This window comes from Rissa tridactyla, chromosome 18 (genome assembly GCF_028500815.1).
Source record: "Rissa tridactyla isolate bRisTri1 chromosome 18, bRisTri1.patW.cur.20221130, whole genome shotgun sequence".
Classification (NCBI taxonomy): domain Eukaryota; kingdom Metazoa; phylum Chordata; class Aves; order Charadriiformes; family Laridae; genus Rissa; species Rissa tridactyla.
In genome coordinates this window covers 8,617,107-8,642,748 of record NC_071483.1, presented here as the reverse complement: position 1 = coordinate 8,642,748, position 25,642 = coordinate 8,617,107, and the positions used below count along the sequence as shown (strand labels likewise).

The window sequence follows — 25,642 nt, the reverse complement described above, 5'->3', positions numbered from 1 at the left end:
TCCTGTATCTAGAAGGAGATCAAAATAAAAAGCGCTCTCTCTAAGGGTGCTCTGATTCTCTACGCTGTCAAGGAGCTTAGACTAGGAAAAGAGCTGGAGAAGCTGTACTTATAAAGAGCTATTCCAGCGTCAGAATATATGTCTAAGCAGAGAGCCAGTCTAAGGGACTTGGGACGTGAAGGACTTGGAGGCCAGGAAACACACTCCGTGCCCTTGTTGGGATGCACTCAAGAGTGCTGAGGGAGCTGGCGGAAGTCATTGCTGGGCCGCTCTCCATCATCTTTGAAAGGTCCTGGAGAACAGGCGAGGTGCCTGAGGACTGGAGGAAAGCCAACGTCACTCCAGTCTTCAAAAAAGGCAAGAAGGAGGAGCCGGGGAACTACAGGCCGGTCAGCCTCACCTCCATTCCTGGAAAGATGATGGACCACCTTGTTCTGGGCGTCATCTCAAGGCACGCGGAGGAAAAGAAAGCTATCGGAAGTACTCAACGTGGATTCATCAAGGGGAAATCATGTCTGACTAATCTGATAGCCTTCTATGATGGCATGACTGGACGGATAGATGAGGGGAGTGCAGTGGATGTGGTCTACCTTGACTTCAGCAAGGCTTTCGATATGGTCCCCCACAGCATCCTCATAGGGAAGCTTGTGAAGAGTGGGCTCGATGAATGGACAGTGAGGTGGATAGATAACTGGTTGAAAGAGCGAGCTCAGAGGGTCGTGATTAGGGGCACAGAGTCTAGTTGGAGGTCAGTGACGAGTGGTGTTCCCTGGGGGTCAGTACTGGGTCCAGTCCTGTTCAATATATTCATCAACGACCTGCATGAGGGGACAGAGTGCACCCTCAGCAAGTTCGCCAATGACACAAAGCTGGGGGGGTGGCTGACACACCGGAAGGCTGTGCCGCCATCCAGTGAGCCCTGGACAGGCTGGAGATCTGGGCAGAGAGGAACCTTATGAAATTCAAGAAGGGCAAGTGTAGGGTGCTGCACCTGGGGAGGAATAACCCCATGCACCAGGACAGGTTGGGGGCTGACCTGCTGGAGAGCAGCTCAGCTGAAAGAGACCTGGGAGTCCTGGTGGACAACAGGATGACCATGAGCCAGCAATGTGCCCTTGTGGCCAAGCAGGCCAATGGCATCCTGGGGTGCATCAGGAAAAATGTGGCCAGCAGGTGGAGGGAAGTCATCCTTCCCCTCTACACTGCCCTGGTGAGGCCGCACTTGGAGTGCTGTGTCCAGTTCTGGGCTCCCCCGTTCAAGAGGGACAGGGAACTGCTGGAGAGGGTGCAGCAGAGAGCTACCAAGATGCCGATGGGACTGGAACAGCTCTCTTATGAAGAAAGGCTGAGGGATTTGGGTCTCTTCAGTCTGGAAAAAAGACGGCTGAGGGGCAACCTTATCAACGCTTCTAAATACTGAAAGGGGGGGTGTCAGGAGGATGGGGCCAGGCTCTTTTCAGTGGTGTCCAGTGACAGGACAAGAGGTAATGGGCACAAACTGGAGCTTAGGAAGTTCCCCCTAACCATGAGGAGGAACTACTTTCCTTCCAGGGTGGCAGAGCACTGGAACAGGCTGCCCAGAGAGGTGGTGGAGGCTGCGTCTCTGGAGACATTCCAAAGCCGCCTGGACAGGCTCCTGTGTAACCTGCTCTGGGTGACCCTGCTCTGGCAGGGGGGTCGGACTAGATGATCTCCAGAGGTCCCTTCCAACCCTATGATTCTATGATTCTATGGTATATAAAAATCAAGGGCAGAAGAGACCTAACAGTCTAAAACTTGCTATCTATTCTACAAGAAAAAAGTATGCTTGAAAGAGTCAAGGGCAAGAAGTATCTCAAGGCATGAATGGAGGCAGACAAGTCAAACAATGGCTACTTTGACTGCTGCCTCACACTGACTTAGAGATCTTAAATCAATTATCGCACTAGTGTCCACAACCTTCTGCCTGCAAAAAACTACAAGCAGCTGAGGTCAGGCTCTGAGGTTTATACTGCTTCACATTTAACACGCAATTTGAAAATCCCATTTTTAAATTCACCTACAATTCTGAAAATCTGCTAGTTTTAATACCTTGTGTCATATGTACGCTACAAACAAGTCACTGAAAAAAGGTCCTCCTTTTATTTATGGCCTGCTTTAATCCACCCTTTTGGGTCTGACAGCATTGCAAAAGCATCTCTCTGAGCAGTAGCGAGAGAAGTATCTTCACCCAGATAAAGCACAGACGCTCCTCAGAACAGAAGTCATCAGAAGGCAAGCCTACACGCACAACGACAAAGAAAAATCTTCATTAGGCTTACAGGCCTTGCTAAACAGCTAGCATGCTACTGGGGGAAGGACTTGCAGGGTAAGAGATAAAAACGGCTAGTAACATGCCAGACTGTCTCTACCAGCAAGCAACGTAACTCTCAAGAGCACCTCTTCTCCCTAGTGCTTAAAAACATGCTTTCTCAGTATGTGATTTTTTAACTGTTCTGATCAACACCACTTGTACGCTTTGCAACAAAGAAATCATCCCTGTGGCTGGCACTGAAAGCAGCGCCTCGAAACATCCTGACTGACAGACTGGACTACGATTTCTGGATTTTCAGTCTCCACCAAGATAAGTATCAATGATCTCATTTCCAACGGGTGTATCACCATTTCTTGATTGAGCTAGTTCAGTAGGCCAAAAAGGTCACGGAACAAGTGGCACAGTGAAGGGCAAGGTTTAAAAGGCGCTCAAACGTTTTCTCTAAAACGCTACGTTTGCACAGTGTGGAAGACATTCCAGTCGACAGATGGACAGACGTCGGCTGTGAGGCCATATGACTTCCTTTGGAGTTAGCGGGAGTTTGTTTTGAAGACATCGCATCGTGGCATTACTAAAACTGTCAAGTGCATGCTGTAACACTGAACTCAAGCAAGTTCTGAGCTCCAGAGACAGTCTTAGAAGAGCATTCTTCTTCCTTAAAACTATTCACCTAAGAACAGTTGAGAGTCCCATTTTTGGTTTTGTACTTGTTTGCCTTTTGCCTGATAAGCAGAATAGCACATTCTCCAAGGGTTTTTGAGACAGAACATTACAGGGCAGGAAGGAGTACTCAAGAAACCTGTGCTCTGGAGTTTACCGTTCTACCAGGATATTGTGAGAACATCTATGATAAGAAATCCAGATCAAATTACAAGGAGGCAAGTTTAAATGCACTATTCTTGAGTACGGGCTTTTTGAAGGGAATTCTGCCCCCACAGAACACGCCTCTAGAGTAAGCGTGGAAGAGAACATCCCTCCACCCCCTTTGTAAAATAGGTCCCAACCACCCCTTTTGCCTTCCCGGCATCTTTAAAAGCATCATCGCATATTTTTCCACTGATCTTTAAAATCCTGTTTACTTTGACCTCATATCAGCTTTGCTTCTATTACTAGACTTCCATTATGAAAAGTAACAGTTACTGAACTGTAAAAGCTTGGAGTACTCGGAAAAATCTGAACAAGTAGGCCGTCTTCACTCAAGCTTCACTTTGCTCTTTCCAAGATCGTTTCAACATTTTGTCAGGACTGCTGCACAGACAAAGGTATAAAATGCAATACTGTATGTCCACATATAGGAATTCCAAAAATCCCACTTCGCAGAGGTCACAGAGGGTGATGTGGAGGCCGTCGAAGGTGACTGTATCGTAGTTCAGCTTGGAGAAGAACTTGAAATGGACACAAGACACGGTCGGGGCCAGGCGGTGCCTGCTACGCAATGGCGTCTAGCACAGTAGATGGCGTCACGGCCTCCACACCGCATCAGGGCCCACGGCGGCGTGGGGAAGGGCCCACTGAGGGGCCGGGGACAGCAGCGCAGGCTGAGGGCGAGCGGGCCGGCAGTGCTCAGAGGCTCTGGCTCTCTGCCACGGCCAGGCCCCACAGCCTCAGGCAGGCTCGGCTGGCGGAGGCCTCAGGAATGCCCCGGCTCCCAGCCCCACAAGGTCTCCAGCCTGCAGCTGTCAGTGACGGAGCTGGGCCGTGGCGGCGGCGCCAGCCCGGCTCCTCCTGGCAGCCCGGGCGGTGGGTGGGCGAGGGGCAGCGGCCCCCGTGCTGGGGGGGAGATAAGATACATAAGATCATAAGATACATCATATCATACATCATAAGATACAAAACCAGTATCTTATGAAACACAACAAATTTATTCCATGAACTGGGTGCGGAGAGCTCGGGGCTGGCACCAGCTGGGGCTTTGCTGGGAAAAGCCAGGCGAGAGTGACCCTGACATGCCACACGCGTACCTCGAGACGGGATCTGGCAACCCGTCCCTCTGCCCAGCGCCGCCACGGGATGCAGAAAGCAGCGCTGCTGGCCCTGGTGTGGTCCTGAGCCGTGTCTCAGCAGACCAGTCTTTAACCAGCAGGCCTAAAAAGAGGAAAAATTGCCCACGTTTCAGCCATGCTCAAGTGTTTGCAGGCAGTAAGGTTTTTTGAGCTGCCTGCTGGTGCCGCTCCTGCGGAACGCTCAGGAACCAGGGCGGCTGGCTGCCTGTACCTGCAGGCGGTGGAGTGTGCGCAGTAACAGACTCCCACCGTGGTATCAGCCTTGTTGGCCCTCCCCCGATTCTTACCCATACACCCTCAACCCTATGGCACCATCATGAAGCTCTTGACATTCCTAACACTCCCTAACATACAGAGCCACCCCACCTCCTCTCCTTCCTTGCCTCTCCCTTCTGAAGAGTTCGTAGCCACCTAACGCAGCACTCCAGTCGTGCAAGTCATCCCACCACGTTTCCACCATGGCGACTACATCACAGTTTTCCTGCTGCACAATGGCTTCCAGCTTCTCCTCTCTGTTGCCCATGCTGCGTGCATTAGTGTAGAAGCACTCCAGCTGGGCCAGAATAATAGCGAAGAGGTAGAAAAGGAGGAGAATGAAAAGGAGAAATGGAGGGAAAGGAAGCAGAAGGCGGTAATATTGGCAGCTGCTTTTGCACGGGCTCAAGGCTCCTCCCCAGGTTGAGGTTTCCCAAGAGAACGAGGGAGAGGCCGAGGAACAGGAGGGGACTTGGGAACTAGAATCCCACTAGGGAGGGATCAGCGTGCCCTTTGTAAAGAGAAAGGGCACTGGAAAAATGAGTGTCCAAAGGGAAAATCTAATCGGACTCCCGGCCCAGCCACGGCCCCGATACCAGAAGAACTAAGCGGGGCTGTCAACGGGGACTCGGATTGGCGGGGACAGGGGCTTGAGAGAGCGGAATCCCCGTCCGAACGCCTGGTTGAGGTTAAGCAAACTAGTGGCACAAATAACCTTTGCTAAAAACAAAATTAGAGTTCATATTCCACAAAGGAACGTCTGGGAAGCGCAAATACATGTATTGCAGGTATTACTGAAGACAATGGGAAACGGAGGAAAAGAAGTACCAATCAACTCTCTTTCTGAGATAGAGGATGCTGTAACCCCTTTTGGATGGGACACCAAGAAGCCTGGAAGGGCTAAAGCGGCCGAGCTGGTAAAAATACAATTGAAGCCCGGAGCTAAACCGGTAAGACGAAACCAGTATCTTATGAAATACAACAAATTTATTCCACGAACTGGCTGCGGAGAGCACAGCCCCGCTGCAGGGATCAGCTTTGCGCTCTCTTCCTCAGCAGGGTTGGCTCCCAAGCAGCAGCGGCTGTGGGAGCCCGCTTGGAGCTGGCGGTGGAGGGCCCTGGAGCTGCATCATCGGTCACCACCTGGAGGACTTATCTTCTTCCTCTTCGCTGAGGGCTGGCAATCCGTGTTCTCCACCAACCGTCTGCGGAGATCGTGGCCCTGCCGCAGGGACCTGCTTTGCTCTCTTGGCCTCGGCAGGGTTTTCTCCCGAGCAGCCCTGGATGCAGGAGGCATCTGGGAGCGGGCGTTGGAGGGCCCCGCAGCTGCAGCATCCCTGGGAGGGCGGTCACAACTTGGAGGACTACTTCTCCTCCTCCTCCCTCTTGAGGGGTCGTAGTCCATGGTGACCACGCACCACCTGCACACATCAGTGCCCCCCTGTGGAGATCTGCTCCGAGCCCTCTCCCTGCCACCGCTCCTCTGGCAGCGGGAAGAGGGGATGAATCTCTGCTTCTCTTTCTTCTCTTCCTGCACCTTCTGCGGCACAGGGTCACGTGGCTGACAGGGCACCTGGCAGTCACGTTGCCTTCTGCCTGGCCAGCCTGCAGATGCCACCTGTGCACCGGCCCACCTTCGCTGGCTGGTGCTGGCTTTTGTGGAGCAGCTGCTGTCCTCTGGAGAGCCCTCCGTGCCCAGCGCCATGTCCTGCAAAGAGAGCTGTGAAAAGGTCCTGCCCTTTCCTCCTGCTCTGAAAGGAGCAGAACAGTGAGGAAACCCCAGAAGCTCTGTGAGGGGACAGCTAAGGACGTCCCAAAGGTTCTCCTAGAGAGCTGCAAGGGCAGAAGGGCCAAAGGCGGACAAATGGGATGGACCTAGGTGGGCTGCTTGGGGAGAGCACAGCGTCGTGGCTGTGAGGGAAGCTGCAATGTGGGAGGGAAAACAGAGCAATGCCAAGATCCTGGAAAGAAATCCACTGCCCGTCTGCTTCCCTGACCCACCTCCCCAGAGCTACCTTAGTCCTGCAATGCAGACCTTGTGGTCCCACAGAACCCACCTGCTTGCTGCCGGCTGCCCCCTGACTGATGAAGGAATGGGCATGGGATGGTGCTGGTGAGGAAGGAGCACTTTCTTCAGTTTTCAAAGAAGAAGCCCTTTCTTCAGTTTTCAAAGAGGAGCTCCTGGAGGAAAAAAAAAAAAAAAAAGGGATGTTCGCTTAGGGCTGTTCTTGCTGCCTTCTGTGGAGGTCAGTTGTTTTCATGGAGCTGTTTCTATGACAGACAGAAGACATAACCAAGACTAAAAATGGGAAATTTGATTGGGGTCTTCCCACCAGGTCAGCCCCCACGGGAGCAAGACCTCGTCTTTGTAGCCCCTACAGTCTCCATTGCATAGCATTAGAGAATCATCACATGGTTTGGGTTAGAAGGCATCTTCAATACCATCTCGTTCTATCTCCCCTGCCATGGGCAGGGACACCTGCCACTAGATCAGGTTGCTCAAAGCCCCATCCAACCTGGCCTTGAACACCCCCAGGGACAGGGCATCCACGGCTTTGCCGGGCATCCTCTTCCAGTGTCTCACCACCCCCACGGTAAAGAATTTCTTCCTCGTATCTAACCTAAATCTTCCCTCTTTCAGGTTAAAACCGTTACCCCTCGCCCTATCACTACACTCCGCGATAGAGTCCCTCCCCATCGTTCCTGTAGGCCCCCTTTAAGTCCTCTTCTCGACATTAGCCAGCTTCAGAGAGCAGACAAGTAGCACTTTACACCAGGCCAGCAGCCTAAAGGCCAGCAAGAAAAGGTAAGGACTGACGTGGGGTAGTTCAGATTTGACAGCACCAAAGGATGCAGGTAGTAATTGTCTCCTGTGACAGAAAGAGAAACTCTGAGGAGGATGAGAAGAAAAAGAGCAAAAGCATGAAAGGGAAACGTATTCTAAACACAGGCTAGCACTTGTTATTACCTGACATAGAACAGTAAATAGGCTTGCTGCCTGAGAACTGTGTCGGTGTCATCAAGAACCACAGAGGAATCATCCATCTGGTACCACCGTCCATCGCTGGCCTGTCAAGAAAGGCGTCGATATCTGGAGATGAACTGCGTGGTTTCTCCACACCAGCACAGGCAGAAAACTACCGAACCAAGGGTATGCAGAACCAAATCCAGCCCAGCCCCTCAGGAGACCTTCTCCCCCAAAACCTTGCCTGCCAGTAACACTGACATGGAAGTTTGTCGTCCCCAGGCTACAGTTTTCCCTTGTTAGGAAGGAAGTTGCTCTTTACCTTTGTGTAGCAGAAATAGTGCCCCACATGACAGCTGCCACCGCTGTGCACCAGCACAGCATATAAGGAGTAGAGGAGCGGTTCTCCAGCCGTCTGAGACACGTACGGGCGAAGATCCAAGCACTCGGGATACTTCACAGCCTACAGAGACACCAAGAGGCGTAAGAAATGATCCCCGGATTTTCTCTAAAGCAACATGTATGGCTTGGGCGGCAGGAAACTGTTCTCGGCCAAAGCAGCTCCATCGCAGCAGAGTACATGCTTGTCTTCCCACAGGAACTCTCCTCTCTCCAGAAGGGAACACACAAAACTCAACAGGGAACACTTGTGAAAGAGCGCACTGCTTTCCAGGAAGAGAAAGTTGCACTCCAGTCGCGTACACACCTTTCTGATCTTCCTGCCAGTGAAGTCTCCAAACCTTTTCAGACACAGCGTGAGAACCTTGGGCACACGATGGAACGTAAACCTCTTGGAGGCGGCAACCATCTTGTCACACCTTGAAACCAAGCACAGAGACACATGCTGGAAGGCGCCCTTGAAAGGCACCCTTTTTTCCCCCCCCCCGAAAGCCAGACAGCCTTTCACGTCTCACGCATCCTTACGCTATTTGAAGACTATTCAGTGCCATAATACTATATTTTTAAAAAGGGCTGTCTTATTATTGTGTATGCAACCTACGGGAAAAGCTAGCTTATGCTCCACCACATGCAAAACCTCAAGGCAGGATCTACTGTTAACATGTCCTTAGTAATCGTCTTACTGTCTGCATTTAAAGCAGTTGTTGCCATCCAGCTGCTCAGGTTTCACAAAGTCCTCCAGAGCTGCGGTGACAGATGCGGCTGCCTGGAGGAGGGAGAGAGGAGAGCACTGAGCTGCGGGAAACGCCCTTGCCCAAACACTTACGCAAAATCTCCGGTAGCTGACGCTGAGGAGACCCACCATGAACCCGCAAGCAGCGTCCAGAGGGAGGCAGAAAGAGGGCAGTACTATGCCGAGCACTTCCCTCCATTCCCAGGGATTCCCGGGGCCATCCAGAGCTACCTCCCTGTGGCACCACTCAGTCCAGCTACCCATGGGGAGCAGGGTCGTCAAGAGTGAAAACAATACAACCCGTCAGCCGAGGAGCCAGACTGGGGTTGAGGGAGGGCAAAGGGAAGAAGGAGGAGAGTACGTCAAGGGTGCAGAGAGGATAATTTGTACTTGTGCAGCTTCAAGGCAGCACCTGCAGGGAGACCGCTGCCATGGCCTCCCCAGCAGGAGACCGCCCATTCCCCTGCAACCCACCACCAAGGTCTCTTGTGTTGGCTTTTAAGCCAACTGTGTTTGTCTGGAAAGCTACAGGGACCTTGGGGCGTCCTGAAGCACAGTTACAAACCCTCTTACTTTTATATCCAAAGGAACATCCAGGAAGGCCTCGTAGGAATCGGAAACCGCTCTGCAGCTCAAGCAGGTGACTGGAACGCAAATGGAAACGCTCAGCGACAGGGGAAGGGGACTGTGCCGCTTTACGCTCGTCACAGCTGCTCCGCCATGCACACCAACAGCTGTTTACGACAGGCAGACAGAAGGGCACAGACAATCCCAAGGAGAGCAAGAGTTGTGGAAAAGTACCTCTGGATCTCAGGAAGCCCCCAAATATTTGATGGATGACGGTAGTTGCTTCGGAAGAGATGTCCAGGCTGGAGAGAAATGGTAAGGCAGAGAGTTACGCCCTCCAAGACGTTTGTCTTTGTCTGAAAACCCTGGCCGTGGGCTTTCCTTGATGGGACTCTGTCGGGGAGCCCAAAGGGCTCGGGAACATTGCAAAGGTCATTTGCTTGTGCTTACTCGCTGCTGCCATGCAGACAAGCTCTCTGCATGGCATCGACAGTACAACGTAAGAAGTCGTGGGCATCTTCCTGCATGCCATGCTCAAAATGTTCTCCTATGCCTAAGAGAGAAGAAGTTAGTAGTTCTCTCCTACCAGAAGGGACAAACACACATAAAAGCACCTGCAATGACTTACGTCTGAGGACATTGACCACAGCCCAGGGCTGGATGGCACTGGCTGAGGAATGCAGGACCCGCTTCACGTGTGCCTCCATTATGCACATCATGCAGAAACCTTGCTGACGACCTGAAGAGGGAGGGACGGAGGGAGGGTAGGGGGGAAACAAGCTTCTCAGGTGTGCAAGGTATCCATAGCAACAGGAAACCTAACAAAGATCTTGAAGTTGGAAGAACAGTCTCCACTGCTCTTCTCGCAAGCTGTCGACGTCCCAACAAGCCCGGGATGCCTTAACGCACAGAAAACCTTCTTCAGAGGGATGCCCAACTGACAGAAGTTTTCTGTGCAACACGCAAAGGGAGTTTTTAACTTGCAGAAATAGGGAACGAGACCCGTGGCGAGAAAGAGGCGCCCTTCTGAAGATGAAACCACCCAGATGTGAGAAGCGGTTTCTAGGCTTGAGTGTTCAAAGAACACCCACTCAGGGGGTTTACACAGAAGGGCTGCTTTTCTCCCAAATCAAATCCCAGAGTCTGGGAATCCTTGGGAAGTGCCCAAGAGATGTGCAAGGACATGGTCCCAAAAGTACTCACACGACTGACTGTGCTCACGAGAGAGCAGGTAGTTGGCCAGAGGAGGGGTGTACGTCAGGCACTGCAGCACGGAGTTGAGGAAGCACGTATTGCCCAGGTTGTCGAGTCCCGCTCCAGCTCTCTGTCTTTGCTGCCAGTCCATGCAAATCTTCGCCGTGGGAAAGAGGATCCTTTGTGGCAGGGCCATTCCCTCGGCAGTGACTGCAGGGCAATGACATTTGAGAAGTGATGAGACCATAGTGGTGCGCAAAAGCCTATTTTAAAAGTTGAGTTCTGTACAGGAGCACCCAGGACAACCAGCTCTAACCTCCAACACAGAAACATTGGGGGAAGCCTCAGACTGCACTGCCACCCCCTGCTTACCCATCCCAGCACATGCTAAAGAAACAACAACTAGCAAATAGGAACTCTACCCATAGGGCATATCTGGAGAGCCTATCAAGGTGTAATAGCTCATCCTACCGCTCCCAAGGGAGAGACCAGCCTATACTTTGATCCCGTGTCTAGCTACCACATGATCTGTCCTAAAGCTCAAAGCATACTTACCTTTGCAAGAGGATGGCAGGTGAGGAGAAGTGGGCAGTAAACGATCAATGGTTGGAAAAAAAGTAGCCAAGCAAGTGGCAAAGGAAGGAGCCGAGTTATCCCGAAGGCCAGCTCAGCCCAACTAGCTTTCCCTGGCACGCTCTTCAGGATGCCAAGCCCTGGCCAGGTGAGCTCACAAGCAGCGGGCGGGTGCCGCATCACTGCCCCTTTGTGACAGGGGCCACACCCGGACGCACGGGGACGCACTGCGGCCCCGCAGCCGCCACAGCCCAGGCACCTCCTGCAGCCACCAGCCAGCAGCTGTTGGGCTGCCCCGGGCACTGCTGGCCAAGGGCTGCTCGTCTGCCCGCGGAGCTCCCGCCTCTGCCTGGAGCCGCACCGGCCCCAGCAATAAAAACGTACCCAGGGCTGCCAGCGAGCCCCTTCACAGCTTTGGCTGGCACATTCGGGGGGCTGAGGGCTTCTTTTCCACTCTTGACAGACACAGGACTGCGTCTGTGAGACTCGTGCAGCAAAGCACCTGCTGTCTTACAGGTTCCTTTCCAATGAATTTTATCTACCCCCCAAGACACAGCCACAGGCTGACTCTCAACTAGCGCGACCAAAAAAACACCTTGAGCAACTGCGCTGGGTGCCCCTTGGGTGGCTGCCAGGCGCCCACCCAGCTGCTCTCCCACCCTGCACCTCCAAAACCCGTTTCTGGCTGGCTTTTTAGCATCTGGTTTAACCCCTCGACCCCCCAGGAGGGCAGCGAGTAGTGCTTCTGACCCAACGAGGCAGCTGGTTGCTATTCCTGCCCGCCTTGAGCTCGCCAGTTGGGCCCCTGCACCGCCTGGGTCCTCTAGTTTTCCCCACTCTTGCTCAGGGCACTGAGTTCCTCCTGCTCAGCTCGGGGCGGTTACTTTTCCTCCTGCTCCACTCAGGGAGGCTTTCTTCTTTACACCCTTCACTTGGGGCATCCACTTTGGCCTCAGCCTTGCTTGGGTGGCTTCTTTTCATCATGTCCCTCTCAGGACAGCTGGTGTTTCCTCTCTCTTGCCTGCGGAAGCTCATTTTGCCCTTTCCCTATATCAGAGAAATTTAGGAAATTTAGGGAGATTATTAGAGAGAAATCTTGCCCTGCTAGAGGTGGCTCCGTGGCTCTGCCAAAATCGGGGTGGCTCGCTTTGCTCCTGCCCCACTTGGGCACTGAGTTTTCTCCCTGGTCTGCTCAAGGGATCTCGTTCTGCCCCTGCCCCCACCCCACGCAGACCTACCATGATTGCCCCGGCCACTGCAGGACTCCTGTGACCCCACGAAACCACCAGCCAAGAGTAAGTACAAACCGCGGAACAGCCCTTCGTCTCCCAGAGCTCCTCCTTTACAAAGGCACAAATCTGCTGTTTCTGCCGCAAGGGAAATCCCGGCTCTGCAGGAGGGGTCGTGTTGGTGGCCTCTCTCCTCTCCTCTCCTCCCCTCTCCCTAAGGAGAGGCTAAAGGCTCTGCAAAGTTGCAGCTTGGAATTGCTCTCTGCTCCCTCAGTCTGTGCCTGTTGCTTTAATGGGAGGGGGGTTTCGTCCATTGGTGGGTTTTTTTTCTTCCTCTGTTGCAGAAATAGCACCCATGATGGCCAAGGCTATCAAAGATTTCAAAACCAGGTTCTCTCGGTAATGAGCTTGCCGTGCAGGCCTGGGACGTTCCCTCTCTGTGGCACTGGAGGAGGAGAAGGTCCCCAAACAGCCCTTTTCTTTGGACTCTGGGGAGGCTGCAGCTTTGTCATCTGTCAAAAGAAGCGGGTACAGAATCTCCCGACACAAAAACCTGGGAAGTCTTGGCACCGGTGGAGAGTGGAAGATCCAGAGACCAGTTACGGTTTAACCTCTCAATAAAGTATAAAATGGTTTTCATGAGTATTTTGCCCCTTGTCGGTTTTGCCCTCATCAAGGTACATTCCCCCCTAACAGCAATGCTGTGGGCAATACCCACACCCGAGTATGCGGCTGTAGGGTTCATTAAGGGGCAGCCGAGCAGCGCCCAAGATTGGTCTTGGGCCTCAGCCCGCCCTTTGCTCAAGGCTCCACTGGGGCCTGAACACCAGGCCAGACTCCCCTTCCCTCCTCTCTGGTTGAAAGACGTGGTTGGAATGAGAGAAACGGAGAAAAAGAAAGCAAGCCACAGAAAGCAGCAGCCTACAGGGCTTCTCTGGAGCCCTCCCAGGAGCGCTTTCCCCAGCAAGGTTTGCCCCGGTCGGTGCGCATAGACAGCTCCGCCGGCTCGGGCTTTGGCAGCCATGGAACCAGCAGCAGAGCTGCTCCAGAGCTGCCACCAACAACAGCCTCCACTACCGGCACCTTCTCCCAGACAGCCAAGGCCTAGGGCAGCCAACATGGCTTGCGGCAGGACAGTCCCTCCCCTTTACCACCCGGACGCACCCCTGAGCGCTAACAGAGAGCCCGGCTCCCTCGGCACATGGCCTGGCTCTGCCCAGCCCCGTCCTCCGCTGGCACCACCTCTGGGTGAGCTCCCTTTCAAGGCAGACATGACCCACAGGCCCAAACGCTCACCACAGAATCACACAACGGTGGGGGTTGGAAGGGCCCTCTGGAGATCATCTCATCCAACATCCAACCGCCTGCCAGAGCAGGGTCACCCAGAGCAGGTGGCACAGGAACGCATCCAGGCGGCTTTGGAATGTCTCCAGAGACGCAGCCTCCACCACCTCTCTGGGCAGCCTGTGCCGGGGCTCTGCCGCCCTCACAGCAAAGAAGTTCCTCCTCATGTTTAGGTGGAAGTGCCTATGCTCCAGTTTGTGCCCGTTACCCCTTGTCCCGTCGCTGGGCACCACTGAAAAGAGCCTGGCCCCATCCTCCTGACACCCCCCCTTTCAGTATTTAGAAGCGTTGATAAGGTCCCCCCTCAGTCATCTTTTTTCCAGACTGAAAAGAACCAAATCCCTCAGCCTTTCTGCATAAGAGAGCTGTTCCAGTCCCCTCATCATTTCCAGTCTTTGGGTTTCTTGCCGTCTCCTTTTGAAACATTGATCAGTGATGTGAAAGAATCATATTTGCCCCGTGTCGTGTACAACTCCGTAGTGCCTTGCTGAAAGGTGTCAAGCAGTAATACTTTCTGGGGTTGAAAATAGGGCTGCTGGCACAGACGTGTACGAGTGTGGGGATTCCTGCTCCGCGCCCCGTTGCTGTTCCTGATTGATTCTAAAAAATCAAAGTTTTGGTGCAAGATGAGAATCTGGCCCAGGTTCTCCGGCGCCAGGATGGCTCGACGATGCTCCAGGACGCTCTGGCCGGTGGCAAAGGCCTGCTCGGGCGAGACGGCGGTGGCCGGGATGGGCAGGTACTGCCAGCTCAGCCGCCCCCGCCGTTCCCCCTCCGCCCACCTCTTCTCTCCATCCCCTGGCCCACACGGCGGAGGAGCAGGCGAGGGGGGCATGGGGGGTTACACGGAGTTCCCCCCAAAAGAGGCGGGTCACGGCCCCAAAATCTCTGGAAGTTGGGCGGGGGCTGTGGTGGTTAAAAAACATTAAAGATCCCTGTGACTCTGGGTATGAGGCACTGAAATAGTGAACAAGCTCTTCTTTTTATAGCTATTGAAAAATAATATTCATTCCTGTATCTAGAAGGAGATCAAAATAAAAAGCGCTCTCTCTAAGGGTGCTCTGATTCTCTACGCTGTCAAGGAGCTTAGACTAGGAAAAGAGCTGGAGAAGCTGTACTTATAAAGAGCTATTCCAGCGTCAGAATATATGTCTAAGCAGAGAGCCAGTCTAAGGGACTTGGGACGTGAAGGACTTGGAGGCCAGGAAACACACTCCGTGCCCTTGTTGGGATGCACTCAAGAGTGCTGAGGGAGCTGGCGGAAGTCATTGCTGGGCCGCTCTCCATCATCTTTGAAAGGTCCTGGAGAACAGGCGAGGTGCCTGAGGACTGGAGGAAAGCCAACGTCACTCCAGTCTTCAAAAAAGGCAAGAAGGAGGAGCCGGGGAACTACAGGCCGGTCAGCCTCACCTCCATTCCTGGAAAGATGATGGACCACCTTGTTCTGGGCGTCATCTCAAGGCACGCGGAGGAAAAGAAAGCTATCGGAAGTACTCAACGTGGATTCATCAAGGGGAAATCATGTCTGACTAATCTGATAGCCTTCTATGATGGCATGACTGGACGGATAGATGAGGGGAGTGCAGTGGATGTGGTCTACCTTGACTTCAGCAAGGCTTTCGATATGGTCCCCCACAGCATCCTCATAGGGAAGCTTGTGAAGAGTGGGCTCGATGAATGGACAGTGAGGTGGATAGATAACTGGTTGAAAGAGCGAGCTCAGAGGGTCGTGATTAGGGGCACAGAGTCTAGTTGGAGGTCAGTGACGAGTGGTGTTCCCTGGGGGTCAGTACTGGGTCCAGTCCTGTTCAATATATTCATCAACGACCTGCATGAGGGGACAGAGTGCACCCTCAGCAAGTTCGCCAATGACACAAAGCTGGGGGGGTGGCTGACACACCGGAAGGCTGTGCCGCCATCCAGTGAGCCCTGGACAGGCTGGAGATCTGGGCAGAGAGGAACCTTATGAAATTCAAGAAGGGCAAGTGTAGGGTGCTGCACCTGGGGAGGAATAACCCCATGCACCAGGACAGGTTGGGGGCTGACCTGCTGGAGAGCAGCTCAGCTGAAAGAGACCTGGGAGTCCTGGTGGACAACAGGATGACCATGAGCCAGCAATGTGCCCTTGTGGCCAAGCAGGCCAATGGCATCCTGGGGTGCATCAGGAAAAATGTGGCCAGCAGGTGGAGGGAAGTCATCCTTCCCCTCTACACTGCCCTGGTGAGGCCGCACTTGGAGTGCTGTGTCCAGTTCTGGGCTCCCCCGTTCAAGAGGGACAGGGAACTGCTGGAGAGGGTGCAGCAGAGAGCTACCAAGATGCCGATGGGACTGGAACAGCTCTCTTATGAAGAAAGGCTGAGGGATTTGGGTCTCTTCAGTCTGGAAAAAAGACGGCTGAGGGGCAACCTTATCAACGCTTCTAAATACTGAAAGGGGGGGTGTCAGGAGGATGGGGCCAGGCTCTTTTCAGTGGTGTCCAGTGACAGGACAAGAGGTAATGGGCACAAACTGGAGCTTAGGAAGTTCCCCCTAACCATGAGGAGGAACTACTTTCCTTCCAGGGTGGCAGAGCACTGGAACAGGCTGCCCAGAGAGGTGGTGGAGGCTGCGTCTCTGGAGACATTCCAAAGCCGCCTGGACAGGCTCCTGTGTAACCTGCTCTGGGTGACCCTGCTCTGGCAGGGGGGTCGGACTAGATGATCTCCAGAGGTCCCTTCCAACCCTATGATTCTATGATTCTATGGTATATAAAAATCAAGGGCAGAAGAGACCTAACAGTCTAAAACTTGCTATCTATTCTACAAGAAAAAAGTATGCTTGAAAGAGTCAAGGGCAAGAAGTATCTCAAGGCATGAATGGAGGCAGACAAGTCAAACAATGGCTACTTTGACTGCTGCCTCACACTGACTTAGAGATCTTAAATCAATTATCGCACTAGTGTCCACAACCTTCTGCCTGCAAAAAACTACAAGCAGCTGAGGTCAGGCTCTGAGGTTTATACTGCTTCACATTTAACACGCAATTTGAAAATCCCATTTTTAAATTCACCTACAATTCTGAAAATCTGCTAGTTTTAATACCTTGTGTCATATGTACGCTACAAACAAGTCACTGAAAAAAGGTCCTCCTTTTATTTATGGCCTGCTTTAATCCACCCTTTTGGGTCTGACAGCATTGCAAAAGCATCTCTCTGAGCAGTAGCGAGAGAAGTATCTTCACCCAGATAAAGCACAGACGCTCCTCAGAACAGAAGTCATCAGAAGGCAAGCCTACACGCACAACGACAAAGAAAAATCTTCATTAGGCTTACAGGCCTTGCTAAACAGCTAGCATGCTACTGGGGGAAGGACTTGCAGGGTAAGAGATAAAAACGGCTAGTAACATGCCAGACTGTCTCTACCAGCAAGCAACGTAACTCTCAAGAGCACCTCTTCTCCCTAGTGCTTAAAAACATGCTTTCTCAGTATGTGATTTTTTAACTGTTCTGATCAACACCACTTGTACGCTTTGCAACAAAGAAATCATCCCTGTGGCTGGCACTGAAAGCAGCGCCTCGAAACATCCTGACTGACAGACTGGACTACGATTTCTGGATTTTCAGTCTCCACCAAGATAAGTATCAATGATCTCATTTCCAACGGGTGTATCACCATTTCTTGATTGAGCTAGTTCAGTAGGCCAAAAAGGTCACGGAACAAGTGGCACAGTGAAGGGCAAGGTTTAAAAGGCGCTCAAACGTTTTCTCTAAAACGCTACGTTTGCACAGTGTGGAAGACATTCCAGTCGACAGATGGACAGACGTCGGCTGTGAGGCCATATGACTTCCTTTGGAGTTAGCGGGAGTTTGTTTTGAAGACATCGCATCGTGGCATTACTAAAACTGTCAAGTGCATGCTGTAACACTGAACTCAAGCAAGTTCTGAGCTCCAGAGACAGTCTTAGAAGAGCATTCTTCTTCCTTAAAACTATTCACCTAAGAACAGTTGAGAGTCCCATTTTTGGTTTTGTACTTGTTTGCCTTTTGCCTGATAAGCAGAATAGCACATTCTCCAAGGGTTTTTGAGACAGAATATTACAGGGCAGGAAGGAGTACTCAAGAAACCTGTGCTCTGGAGTTTACCGTTCTACCAGGATATTGTGAGAACATCTATGATAAGAAATCCAGATCAAATTACAAGGAGGCAAGTTTAAATGCACTATTCTTGAGTACGGGCTTTTTGAAGGGAATTCTGCCCCCACAGAACACGCCTCTAGAGTAAGCGTGGAAGAGAACATCCCTCCACCCCCTTTGTAAAATAGGTCCCAACCACCCCTTTTGCCTTCCCGGCATCTTTAAAAGCATCATCGCATATTTTTCCACTGATCTTTAAAATCCTGTTTACTTTGACCTCATATCAGCTTTGCTTCTATTACTAGACTTCCATTATGAAAAGTAACAGTTACTGAACTGTAAAAGCTTGGAGTACTCGGAAAAATCTGAACAAGTAGGCCGTCTTCACTCAAGCTTCACTTTGCTCTTTCCAAGATCGTTTCAACATTTTGTCAGGACTGCTGCACAGACAAAGGTATAAAATGCAATACTGTATGTCCACATATAGGAATTCCAAAAATCCCACTTCGCAGAGGTCACAGAGGGTGATGTGGAGGCCGTCGAAGGTGACTGTATCGTAGTTCAGCTTGGAGAAGAACTTGAAATGGACACAAGACACGGTCGGGGCCAGGCGGTGCCTGCTACGCAATGGCGTCTAGCACAGTAGATGGCGTCACGGCCTCCACACCGCATCAGGGCCCACGGCGGCGTGGGGAAGGGCCCACTGAGGGGCAGGGGACAGCAGCGCAGGCTGAGGGCGAGCGGGCCGGCAGTGCTCAGAGGCTCTGGCTCTCTGCCACGGCCAGGCCCCACAGCCTCAGGCAGGCTCGGCTGGCGGAGGCCTCAGGAATGCCCCGGCTCCCAGCCCCACAAGGTCTCCAGCCTGCAGCTGTCAGTGACGGAGCTGGGCCGTGGCGGCGGCGCCAGCCCGGCTCCTCCTGGCAGCCCGGGCGGTGGGTGGGCGAGGGGCAGCGGCCCCCGTGCTGGGGGGGAGATAAGATACATAAGATCATAAGATACATCATATCATACATCATAAGATACAAAACCAGTATCTTATGAAACACAACAAATTTATTCCATGAACTGGGTGCGGAGAGCTCGGGGCTGGCACCAGCTGGGGCTTTGCTGGGAAAAGCCAGGCGAGAGTGACCCTGACATGCCACACGCGTACCTCGAGACGGGATCTGGCAACCCGTCCCTCTGCCCAGCGCCGCCACGGGATGCAGAAAGCAGCGCTGCTGGCCCTGGTGTGGTCCTGAGCCGTGTCTCAGCAGACCAGTCTTTAACCAGCAGGCCTAAAAAGAGGAAAAATTGCCCACGTTTCAGCCATGCTCAAGTGTTTGCAGGCAGTAAGGTTTTTTGAGCTGCCTGCTGGTGCCGCTCCTGCGGAACGCTCAGGAACCAGGGCGGCTGGCTGCCTGTACCTGCAGGCGGTGGAGTGTGCGCAGTAACAGACTCCCACCGTGGTATCAGCCTTGTTGGCCCTCCCCCGATTCTTACCCATACACCCTCAACCCTATGGCACCATCATGAAGCTCTTGACATTCCTAACACTCCCTAACATACAGAGCCACCCCACCTCCTCTCCTTCCTTGCCTCTCCCTTCTGAAGAGTTCGTAGCCACCTAACGCAGCACTCCAGTCGTGCAAGTCATCCCACCACGTTTCCACCATGGCGACTACATCACAGTTTTCCTGCTGCACAATGGCTTCCAGCTTCTCCTCTCTGTTGCCCATGCTGCGTGCATTAGTGTAGAAGCACTCCAGCTGGGCCAGAATAATAGCGAAGAGGTAGAAAAGGAGGAGAATGAAAAGGAGAAATGGAGGGAAAGGAAGCAGAAGGCGGTAATATTGGCAGCTGCTTTTGCACGGGCTCAAGGCTCCTCCCCAGGTTGAGGTTTCCCAAGAGAACGAGGGAGAGGCCGAGGAACAGGAGGGGACTTGGGAACTAGAATCCCACTAGGGAGGGATCAGCGTGCCCTTTGTAAAGAGAAAGGGCACTGGAAAAATGAGTGTCCAAAGGGAAAATCTAATCGGACTCCCGGCCCAGCCACGGCCCCGATACCAGAAGAACTAAGCGGGGCTGTCAACGGGGACTCGGATTGGCGGGGACAGGGGCTTGAGAGAGCGGAATCCCCGTCCGAACGCCTGGTTGAGGTTAAGCAAACTAGTGGCACAAATAACCTTTGCTAAAAACAAAATTAGAGTTCATATTCCACAAAGGAACGTCTGGGAAGCGCAAATACATGTATTGCAGGTATTACTGAAGACAATGGGAAACGGAGGAAAAGAAGTACCAATCAACTCTCTTTCTGAGATAGAGGATGCTGTAACCCCTTTTGGATGGGACACCAAGAAGCCTGGAAGGGCTAAAGCGGCCGAGCTGGTAAAAATACAATTGAAGCCCGGAGCTAAACCGGTAAGACGAAACCAGTATCTTATGAAATACAACAAATTTATTCCACGAACTGGCTGCGGAGAGCACAGCCCCGCTGCAGGGATCAGCTTTGCGCTCTCTTCCTCAGCAGGGTTGGCTCCCAAGCAGCAGCGGCTGTGGGAGCCCGCTTGGAGCTGGCGGTGGAGGGCCCTGGAGCTGCATCATCGGTCACCACCTGGAGGACTTATCTTCTTCCTCTTCGCTGAGGGCTGGCAATCCGTGTTCTCCACCAACCGTCTGCGGAGATCGTGGCCCTGCCGCAGGGACCTGCTTTGCTCTCTTGGCCTCGGCAGGGTTTTCTCCCGAGCAGCCCTGGATGCAGGAGGCATCTGGGAGCGGGCGTTGGAGGGCCCCGCAGCTGCAGCATCCCTGGGAGGGCGGTCACAACTTGGAGGACTACTTCTCCTCCTCCTCCCTCTTGAGGGGTCGTAGTCCATGGTGACCACGCACCACCTGCACACATCAGTGCCCCCCTGTGGAGATCTGCTCCGAGCCCTCTCCCTGCCACCGCTCCTCTGGCAGCGGGAAGAGGGGATGAATCTCTGCTTCTCTTTCTTCTCTTCCTGCACCTTCTGCGGCACAGGGTCACGTGGCTGACAGGGCACCTGGCAGTCACGTTGCCTTCTGCCTGGCCAGCCTGCAGATGCCACCTGTGCACCGGCCCACCTTCGCTGGCTGGTGCTGGCTTTTGTGGAGCAGCTGCTGTCCTCTGGAGAGCCCTCCGTGCCCAGCGCCATGTCCTGCAAAGAGAGCTGTGAAAAGGTCCTGCCCTTTCCTCCTGCTCTGAAAGGAGCAGAACAGTGAGGAAACCCCAGAAGCTCTGTGAGGGGACAGCTAAGGACGTCCCAAAGGTTCTCCTAGAGAGCTGCAAGGGCAGAAGGGCCAAAGGCGGACAAATGGGATGGACCTAGGTGGGCTGCTTGGGGAGAGCACAGCGTCGTGGCTGTGAGGGAAGCTGCAATGTGGGAGGGAAAACAGAGCAATGCCAAGATCCTGGAAAGAAATCCACTGCCCGTCTGCTTCCCTGACCCACCTCCCCAGAGCTACCTTAGTCCTGCAATGCAGACCTTGTGGTCCCACAGAACCCACCTGCTTGCTGCCGGCTGCCCCCTGACTGATGAAGGAATGGGCATGGGATGGTGCTGGTGAGGAAGGAGCACTTTCTTCAGTTTTCAAAGAAGAAGCCCTTTCTTCAGTTTTCAAAGAGGAGCTCCTGGAGGAAAAAAAAAAAAAAAAAGGGATGTTCGCTTAGGGCTGTTCTTGCTGCCTTCTGTGGAGGTCAGTTGTTTTCATGGAGCTGTTTCTATGACAGACAGAAGACATAACCAAGACTAAAAATGGGAAATTTGATTGGGGTCTTCCCACCAGGTCAGCCCCCACGGGAGCAAGACCTCGTCTTTGTAGCCCCTACAGTCTCCATTGCATAGCATTAGAGAATCATCACATGGTTTGGGTTAGAAGGCATCTTCAATACCCTCTCGTTCTATCTCCCCTGCCATGGGCAGGGACACCTGCCACTAGATCAGGTTGCTCAAAGCCCCATCCAACCTGGCCTTGAACACCCCCAGGGACAGGGCATCCACGGCTTTGCCGGGCATCCTCTTCCAGTGTCTCACCACCCCCACGGTAAAGAATTTCTTCCTCGTATCTAACCTAAATCTTCCCTCTTTCAGGTTAAAACCGTTACCCCTCGCCCTATCACTACACTCCGCGATAGAGTCCCTCCCCATCGTTCCTGTAGGCCCCCTTTAAGTCCTCTTCTCGACATTAGCCAGCTTCAGAGAGCAGACAAGTAGCACTTTACACCAGGCCAGCAGCCTAAAGGCCAGCAAGAAAAGGTAAGGACTGACGTGGGGTAGTTCAGATTTGACAGCACCAAAGGATGCAGGTAGTAATTGTCTCCTGTGACAGAAAGAGAAACTCTGAGGAGGATGAGAAGAAAAAGAGCAAAAGCATGAAAGGGAAACGTATTCTAAACACAGGCTAGCACTTGTTATTACCTGACATAGAACAGTAAATAGGCTTGCTGCCTGAGAACTGTGTCGGTGTCATCAAGAACCACAGAGGAATCATCCATCTGGTACCACCGTCCATCGCTGGCCTGTCAAGAAAGGCGTCGATATCTGGAGATGAACTGCGTGGTTTCTCCACACCAGCACAGGCAGAAAACTACCGAACCAAGGGTATGCAGAACCAAATCCAGCCCAGCCCCTCAGGAGACCTTCTCCCCCAAAACCTTGCCTGCCAGTAACACTGACATGGAAGTTTGTCGTCCCCAGGCTACAGTTTTCCCTTGTTAGGAAGGAAGTTGCTCTTTACCTTTGTGTAGCAGAAATAGTGCCCCACATGACAGCTGCCACCGCTGTGCACCAGCACAGCATATAAGGAGTAGAGGAGCGGTTCTCCAGCCGTCTGAGACACGTACGGGCGAAGATCCAAGCACTCGGGATACTTCACAGCCTACAGAGACACCAAGAGGCGTAAGAAATGATCCCCGGATTTTCTCTAAAGCAACATGTATGGCTTGGGCGGCAGGAAACTGTTCTCGGCCAAAGCAGCTCCATCGCAGCAGAGTACATGCTTGTCTTCCCACAGGAACTCTCCTCTCTCCAGAAGGGAACACACAAAACTCAACAGGGAACACTTGTGAAAGAGCGCACTGCTTTCCAGGAAGAGAAAGTTGCACTCCAGTCGCGTACACACCTTTCTGATCTTCCTGCCAGTGAAGTCTCCAAACCTTTTCAGACACAGCGTGAGAACCTTGGGCACACGATGGAACGTAAACCTCTTGGAGGCGGCAACCATCTTGTCACACCTTGAAACCAAGCACAGAGACACATGCTGGAAGGCGCCCTTGAAAGGCACCCTTTTTTCCCCCCCCCCGAAAGCCAGACAGCCTTTCACGTCTCACGCATCCTTACGCTATTTGAAGACTATTCAGTGCCATAATACTATATTTTTAAAAAGGGCTGTCTTATTATTGTGTATGCAACCTACGGGAAAAGCTAGCTTATGCTCCACCACATGCAAAACCTCAAGGCAGGATCTACTGTTAACATGTCCTTAGTAATCGTCTTACTGTCTGCATTTAAAGCAGTTGTTGCCATCCAGCTGCTCAGGTTTCACAAAGTCCTCCAGAGCTGCGGTGACAGATGCGGCTGCCTGGAGGAGGGAGAGAGGAGAGCACTGAGCTGCGGGAAACGCCCTTGCCCAAACACTTACGCAAAATCTCCGGTAGCTGACGCTGAGGAGACCCACCATGAACCCGCAAGCAGCGTCCAGAGGGAGGCAGAAAGAGGGCAGTACTATGCCGAGCACTTCCCTCCATTCCCAGGGATTCCCGGGGCCATCCAGAGCTACCTCCCTGTGGCACCACTCAGTCCAGCTACCCATGGGGAGCAGGGTCATCAAGAGTGAAAACAATACAACCCGTCAGCCGAGGAGCCAGACTGGGGTTGAGGGAGGGCAAAGGGAAGAAGGAGGAGAGTACGTCAAGGGTGCAGAGAGGATAATTTGTACTTGTGCAGCTTCAAGGCAGCACCTGCAGGGAGACCGCTGCCATGGCCTCCCCAGCAGGAGACCGCCCATTCCCCTGCAACCCACCACCAAGGTCTCTTGTGTTGGCTTTTAAGCCAACTGTGTTTGTCTGGAAAGCTACAGGGACCTTGGGGCGTCCTGAAGCACAGTTACAAACCCTCTTACTTTTATATCCAAAGGAACATCCAGGAAGGCCTCGTAGGAATCGGAAACCGCTCTGCAGCTCAAGCAGGTGACTGGAACGCAAATGGAAACGCTCAGCGACAGGGGAAGGGGACTGTGCCGCTTTACGCTCGTCACAGCTGCTCCGCCATGCACACCAACAGCTGTTTACGACAGGCAGACAGAAGGGCACAGACAATCCCAAGGAGAGCAAGAGTTGTGGAAAAGTACCTCTGGATCTCAGGAAGCCCCCAAATATTTGATGGATGACGGTAGTTGCTTCGGAAGAGATGTCCAGGCTGGAGAGAAATGGTAAGGCAGAGAGTTACGCCCTCCAAGACGTTTGTCTTTGTCTGAAAACCCTGGCCGTGGGCTTTCCTTGATGGGACTCTGTCGGGGAGCCCAAAGGGCTCGGGAACATTGCAAAGGTCATTTGCTTGTGCTTACTCGCTGCTGCCATGCAGACAAGCTCTCTGCATGGCATCGACAGTACAACGTAAGAAGTCGTGGGCATCTTCCTGCATGCCATGCTCAAAATGTTCTCCTATGCCTAAGAGAGAAGAAGTTAGTAGTTCTCTCCTACCAGAAGGGACAAACACACATAAAAGCACCTGCAATGACTTACGTCTGAGGACATTGACCACAGCCCAGGGCTGGATGGCACTGGCTGAGGAATGCAGGACCCGCTTCACGTGTGCCTCCATTATGCACATCATGCAGAAACCTTGCTGACGACCTGAAGAGGGAGGGACGGAGGGAGGGTAGGGGGGAAACAAGCTTCTCAGGTGTGCAAGGTATCCATAGCAACAGGAAACCTAACAAAGATCTTGAAGTTGGAAGAACAGTCTCCACTGCTCTTCTCGCAAGCTGTCGACGTCCCAACAAGCCCGGGATGCCTTAACGCACAGAAAACCTTCTTCAGAGGGATGCCCAACTGACAGAAGTTTTCTGTGCAACACGCAAAGGGAGTTTTTAACTTGCAGAAATAGGGAACGAGACCCGTGGCGAGAAAGAGGCGCCCTTCTGAAGATGAAACCACCCAGATGTGAGAAGCGGTTTCTAGGCTTGAGTGTTCAAAGAACACCCACTCAGGGGGTTTACACAGAAGGGCTGCTTTTCTCCCAAATCAAATCCCAGAGTCTGGGAATCCTTGGGAAGTGCCCAAGAGATGTGCAAGGACATGGTCCCAAAAGTACTCACACGACTGACTGTGCTCACGAGAGAGCAGGTAGTTGGCCAGAGGAGGGGTGTACGTCAGGCACTGCAGCACGGAGTTGAGGAAGCACGTATTGCCCAGGTTGTCGAGTCCCGCTCCAGCTCTCTGTCTTTGCTGCCAGTCCATGCAAATCTTCGCCGTGGGAAAGAGGATCCTTTGTGGCAGGGCCATTCCCTCGGCAGTGACTGCAGGGCAATGACATTTGAGAAGTGATGAGACCATAGTGGTGCGCAAAAGCCTATTTTAAAAGTTGAGTTCTGTACAGGAGCACCCAGGACAACCAGCTCTAACCTCCAACACAGAAACATTGGGGGAAGCCTCAGACTGCACTGCCACCCCCTGCTTACCCATCCCAGCACATGCTAAAGAAACAACAACTAGCAAATAGGAACTCTACCCATAGGGCATATCTGGAGAGCCTATCAAGGTGTAATAGCTCATCCTACCGCTCCCAAGGGAGAGACCAGCCTATACTTTGATCCCGTGTCTAGCTACCACATGATCTGTCCTAAAGCTCAAAGCATACTTACCTTTGCAAGAGGATGGCAGGTGAGGAGAAGTGGGCAGTAAACGATCAATGGTTGGAAAAAAAGTAGCCAAGCAAGTGGCAAAGGAAGGAGCCGAGTTATCCCGAAGGCCAGCT

General features: G+C 52.8%; 2 protein-coding genes across 2 annotated transcripts; both read right to left on the bottom strand.

Annotated features, from left to right (window-relative positions):
• Positions 1-7,267: 7,267 nt before the first annotated feature.
• On the bottom strand, positions 7,268-10,605 carry LOC128919032 (ubiquitin carboxyl-terminal hydrolase 42-like). Its single transcript, XM_054223979.1, has 10 exons — positions 10,419-10,605; positions 9,844-9,954; positions 9,666-9,768; positions 9,450-9,517; positions 9,222-9,292; positions 8,599-8,681; positions 8,223-8,334; positions 7,839-7,979; positions 7,520-7,620; positions 7,268-7,421 (listed from the first exon to the last, which is right to left on the bottom strand). Exons 1-10 carry the CDS (start codon positions 10,603-10,605, stop codon positions 7,268-7,270), a joined length of 1,131 nt encoding a protein of 376 aa, XP_054079954.1.
• Positions 10,606-21,832: 11,227 nt separating this feature from the next.
• LOC128919031 (ubiquitin carboxyl-terminal hydrolase 42-like) lies at positions 21,833-25,170 on the bottom strand. Its single transcript, XM_054223978.1, has 10 exons — positions 24,984-25,170; positions 24,409-24,519; positions 24,231-24,333; positions 24,015-24,082; positions 23,787-23,857; positions 23,164-23,246; positions 22,788-22,899; positions 22,404-22,544; positions 22,085-22,185; positions 21,833-21,986 (listed from the first exon to the last, which is right to left on the bottom strand). Exons 1-10 carry the CDS (start codon positions 25,168-25,170, stop codon positions 21,833-21,835), a joined length of 1,131 nt encoding a protein of 376 aa, XP_054079953.1.
• Between the last annotated feature and the right edge of the window lie 472 nt (positions 25,171-25,642).

What these genes read in the sequence shown, in the direction of transcription:
- LOC128919032 (XM_054223979.1), bottom strand. Translation starts at nt 10,605, where the DNA reads ATGGCCCTGCCACAAAGGATCCTCTTTCCCACGGCGAAGATTTGCATG. An exon ending in TGTGGTCAATGTCCTCAGAC is followed by an intron (nt 9,769 to 9,843) that starts GTAAGTCATTGC and finishes CTTCTCTCTTAG; the next exon opens with GCATAGGAGAACATTTTGAG. An exon ending in ACTATTTCTGCTACACAAAG is followed by an intron (nt 7,621 to 7,838) that starts GTAAAGAGCAAC and finishes CTTTCTTGACAG; the next exon opens with GCCAGCGATGGACGGTGGTA.
- LOC128919031 (XM_054223978.1), bottom strand. Translation starts at nt 25,170, where the DNA reads ATGGCCCTGCCACAAAGGATCCTCTTTCCCACGGCGAAGATTTGCATG. An exon ending in GGGCTTCCTGAGATCCAGAG is followed by an intron (nt 23,858 to 24,014) that starts GTACTTTTCCAC and finishes TTTGCGTTCCAG; the next exon opens with TCACCTGCTTGAGCTGCAGA. An exon ending in AACTGCTTTAAATGCAGACA is followed by an intron (nt 22,900 to 23,163) that starts GTAAGACGATTA and finishes CTTGGTTTCAAG; the next exon opens with GTGTGACAAGATGGTTGCCG.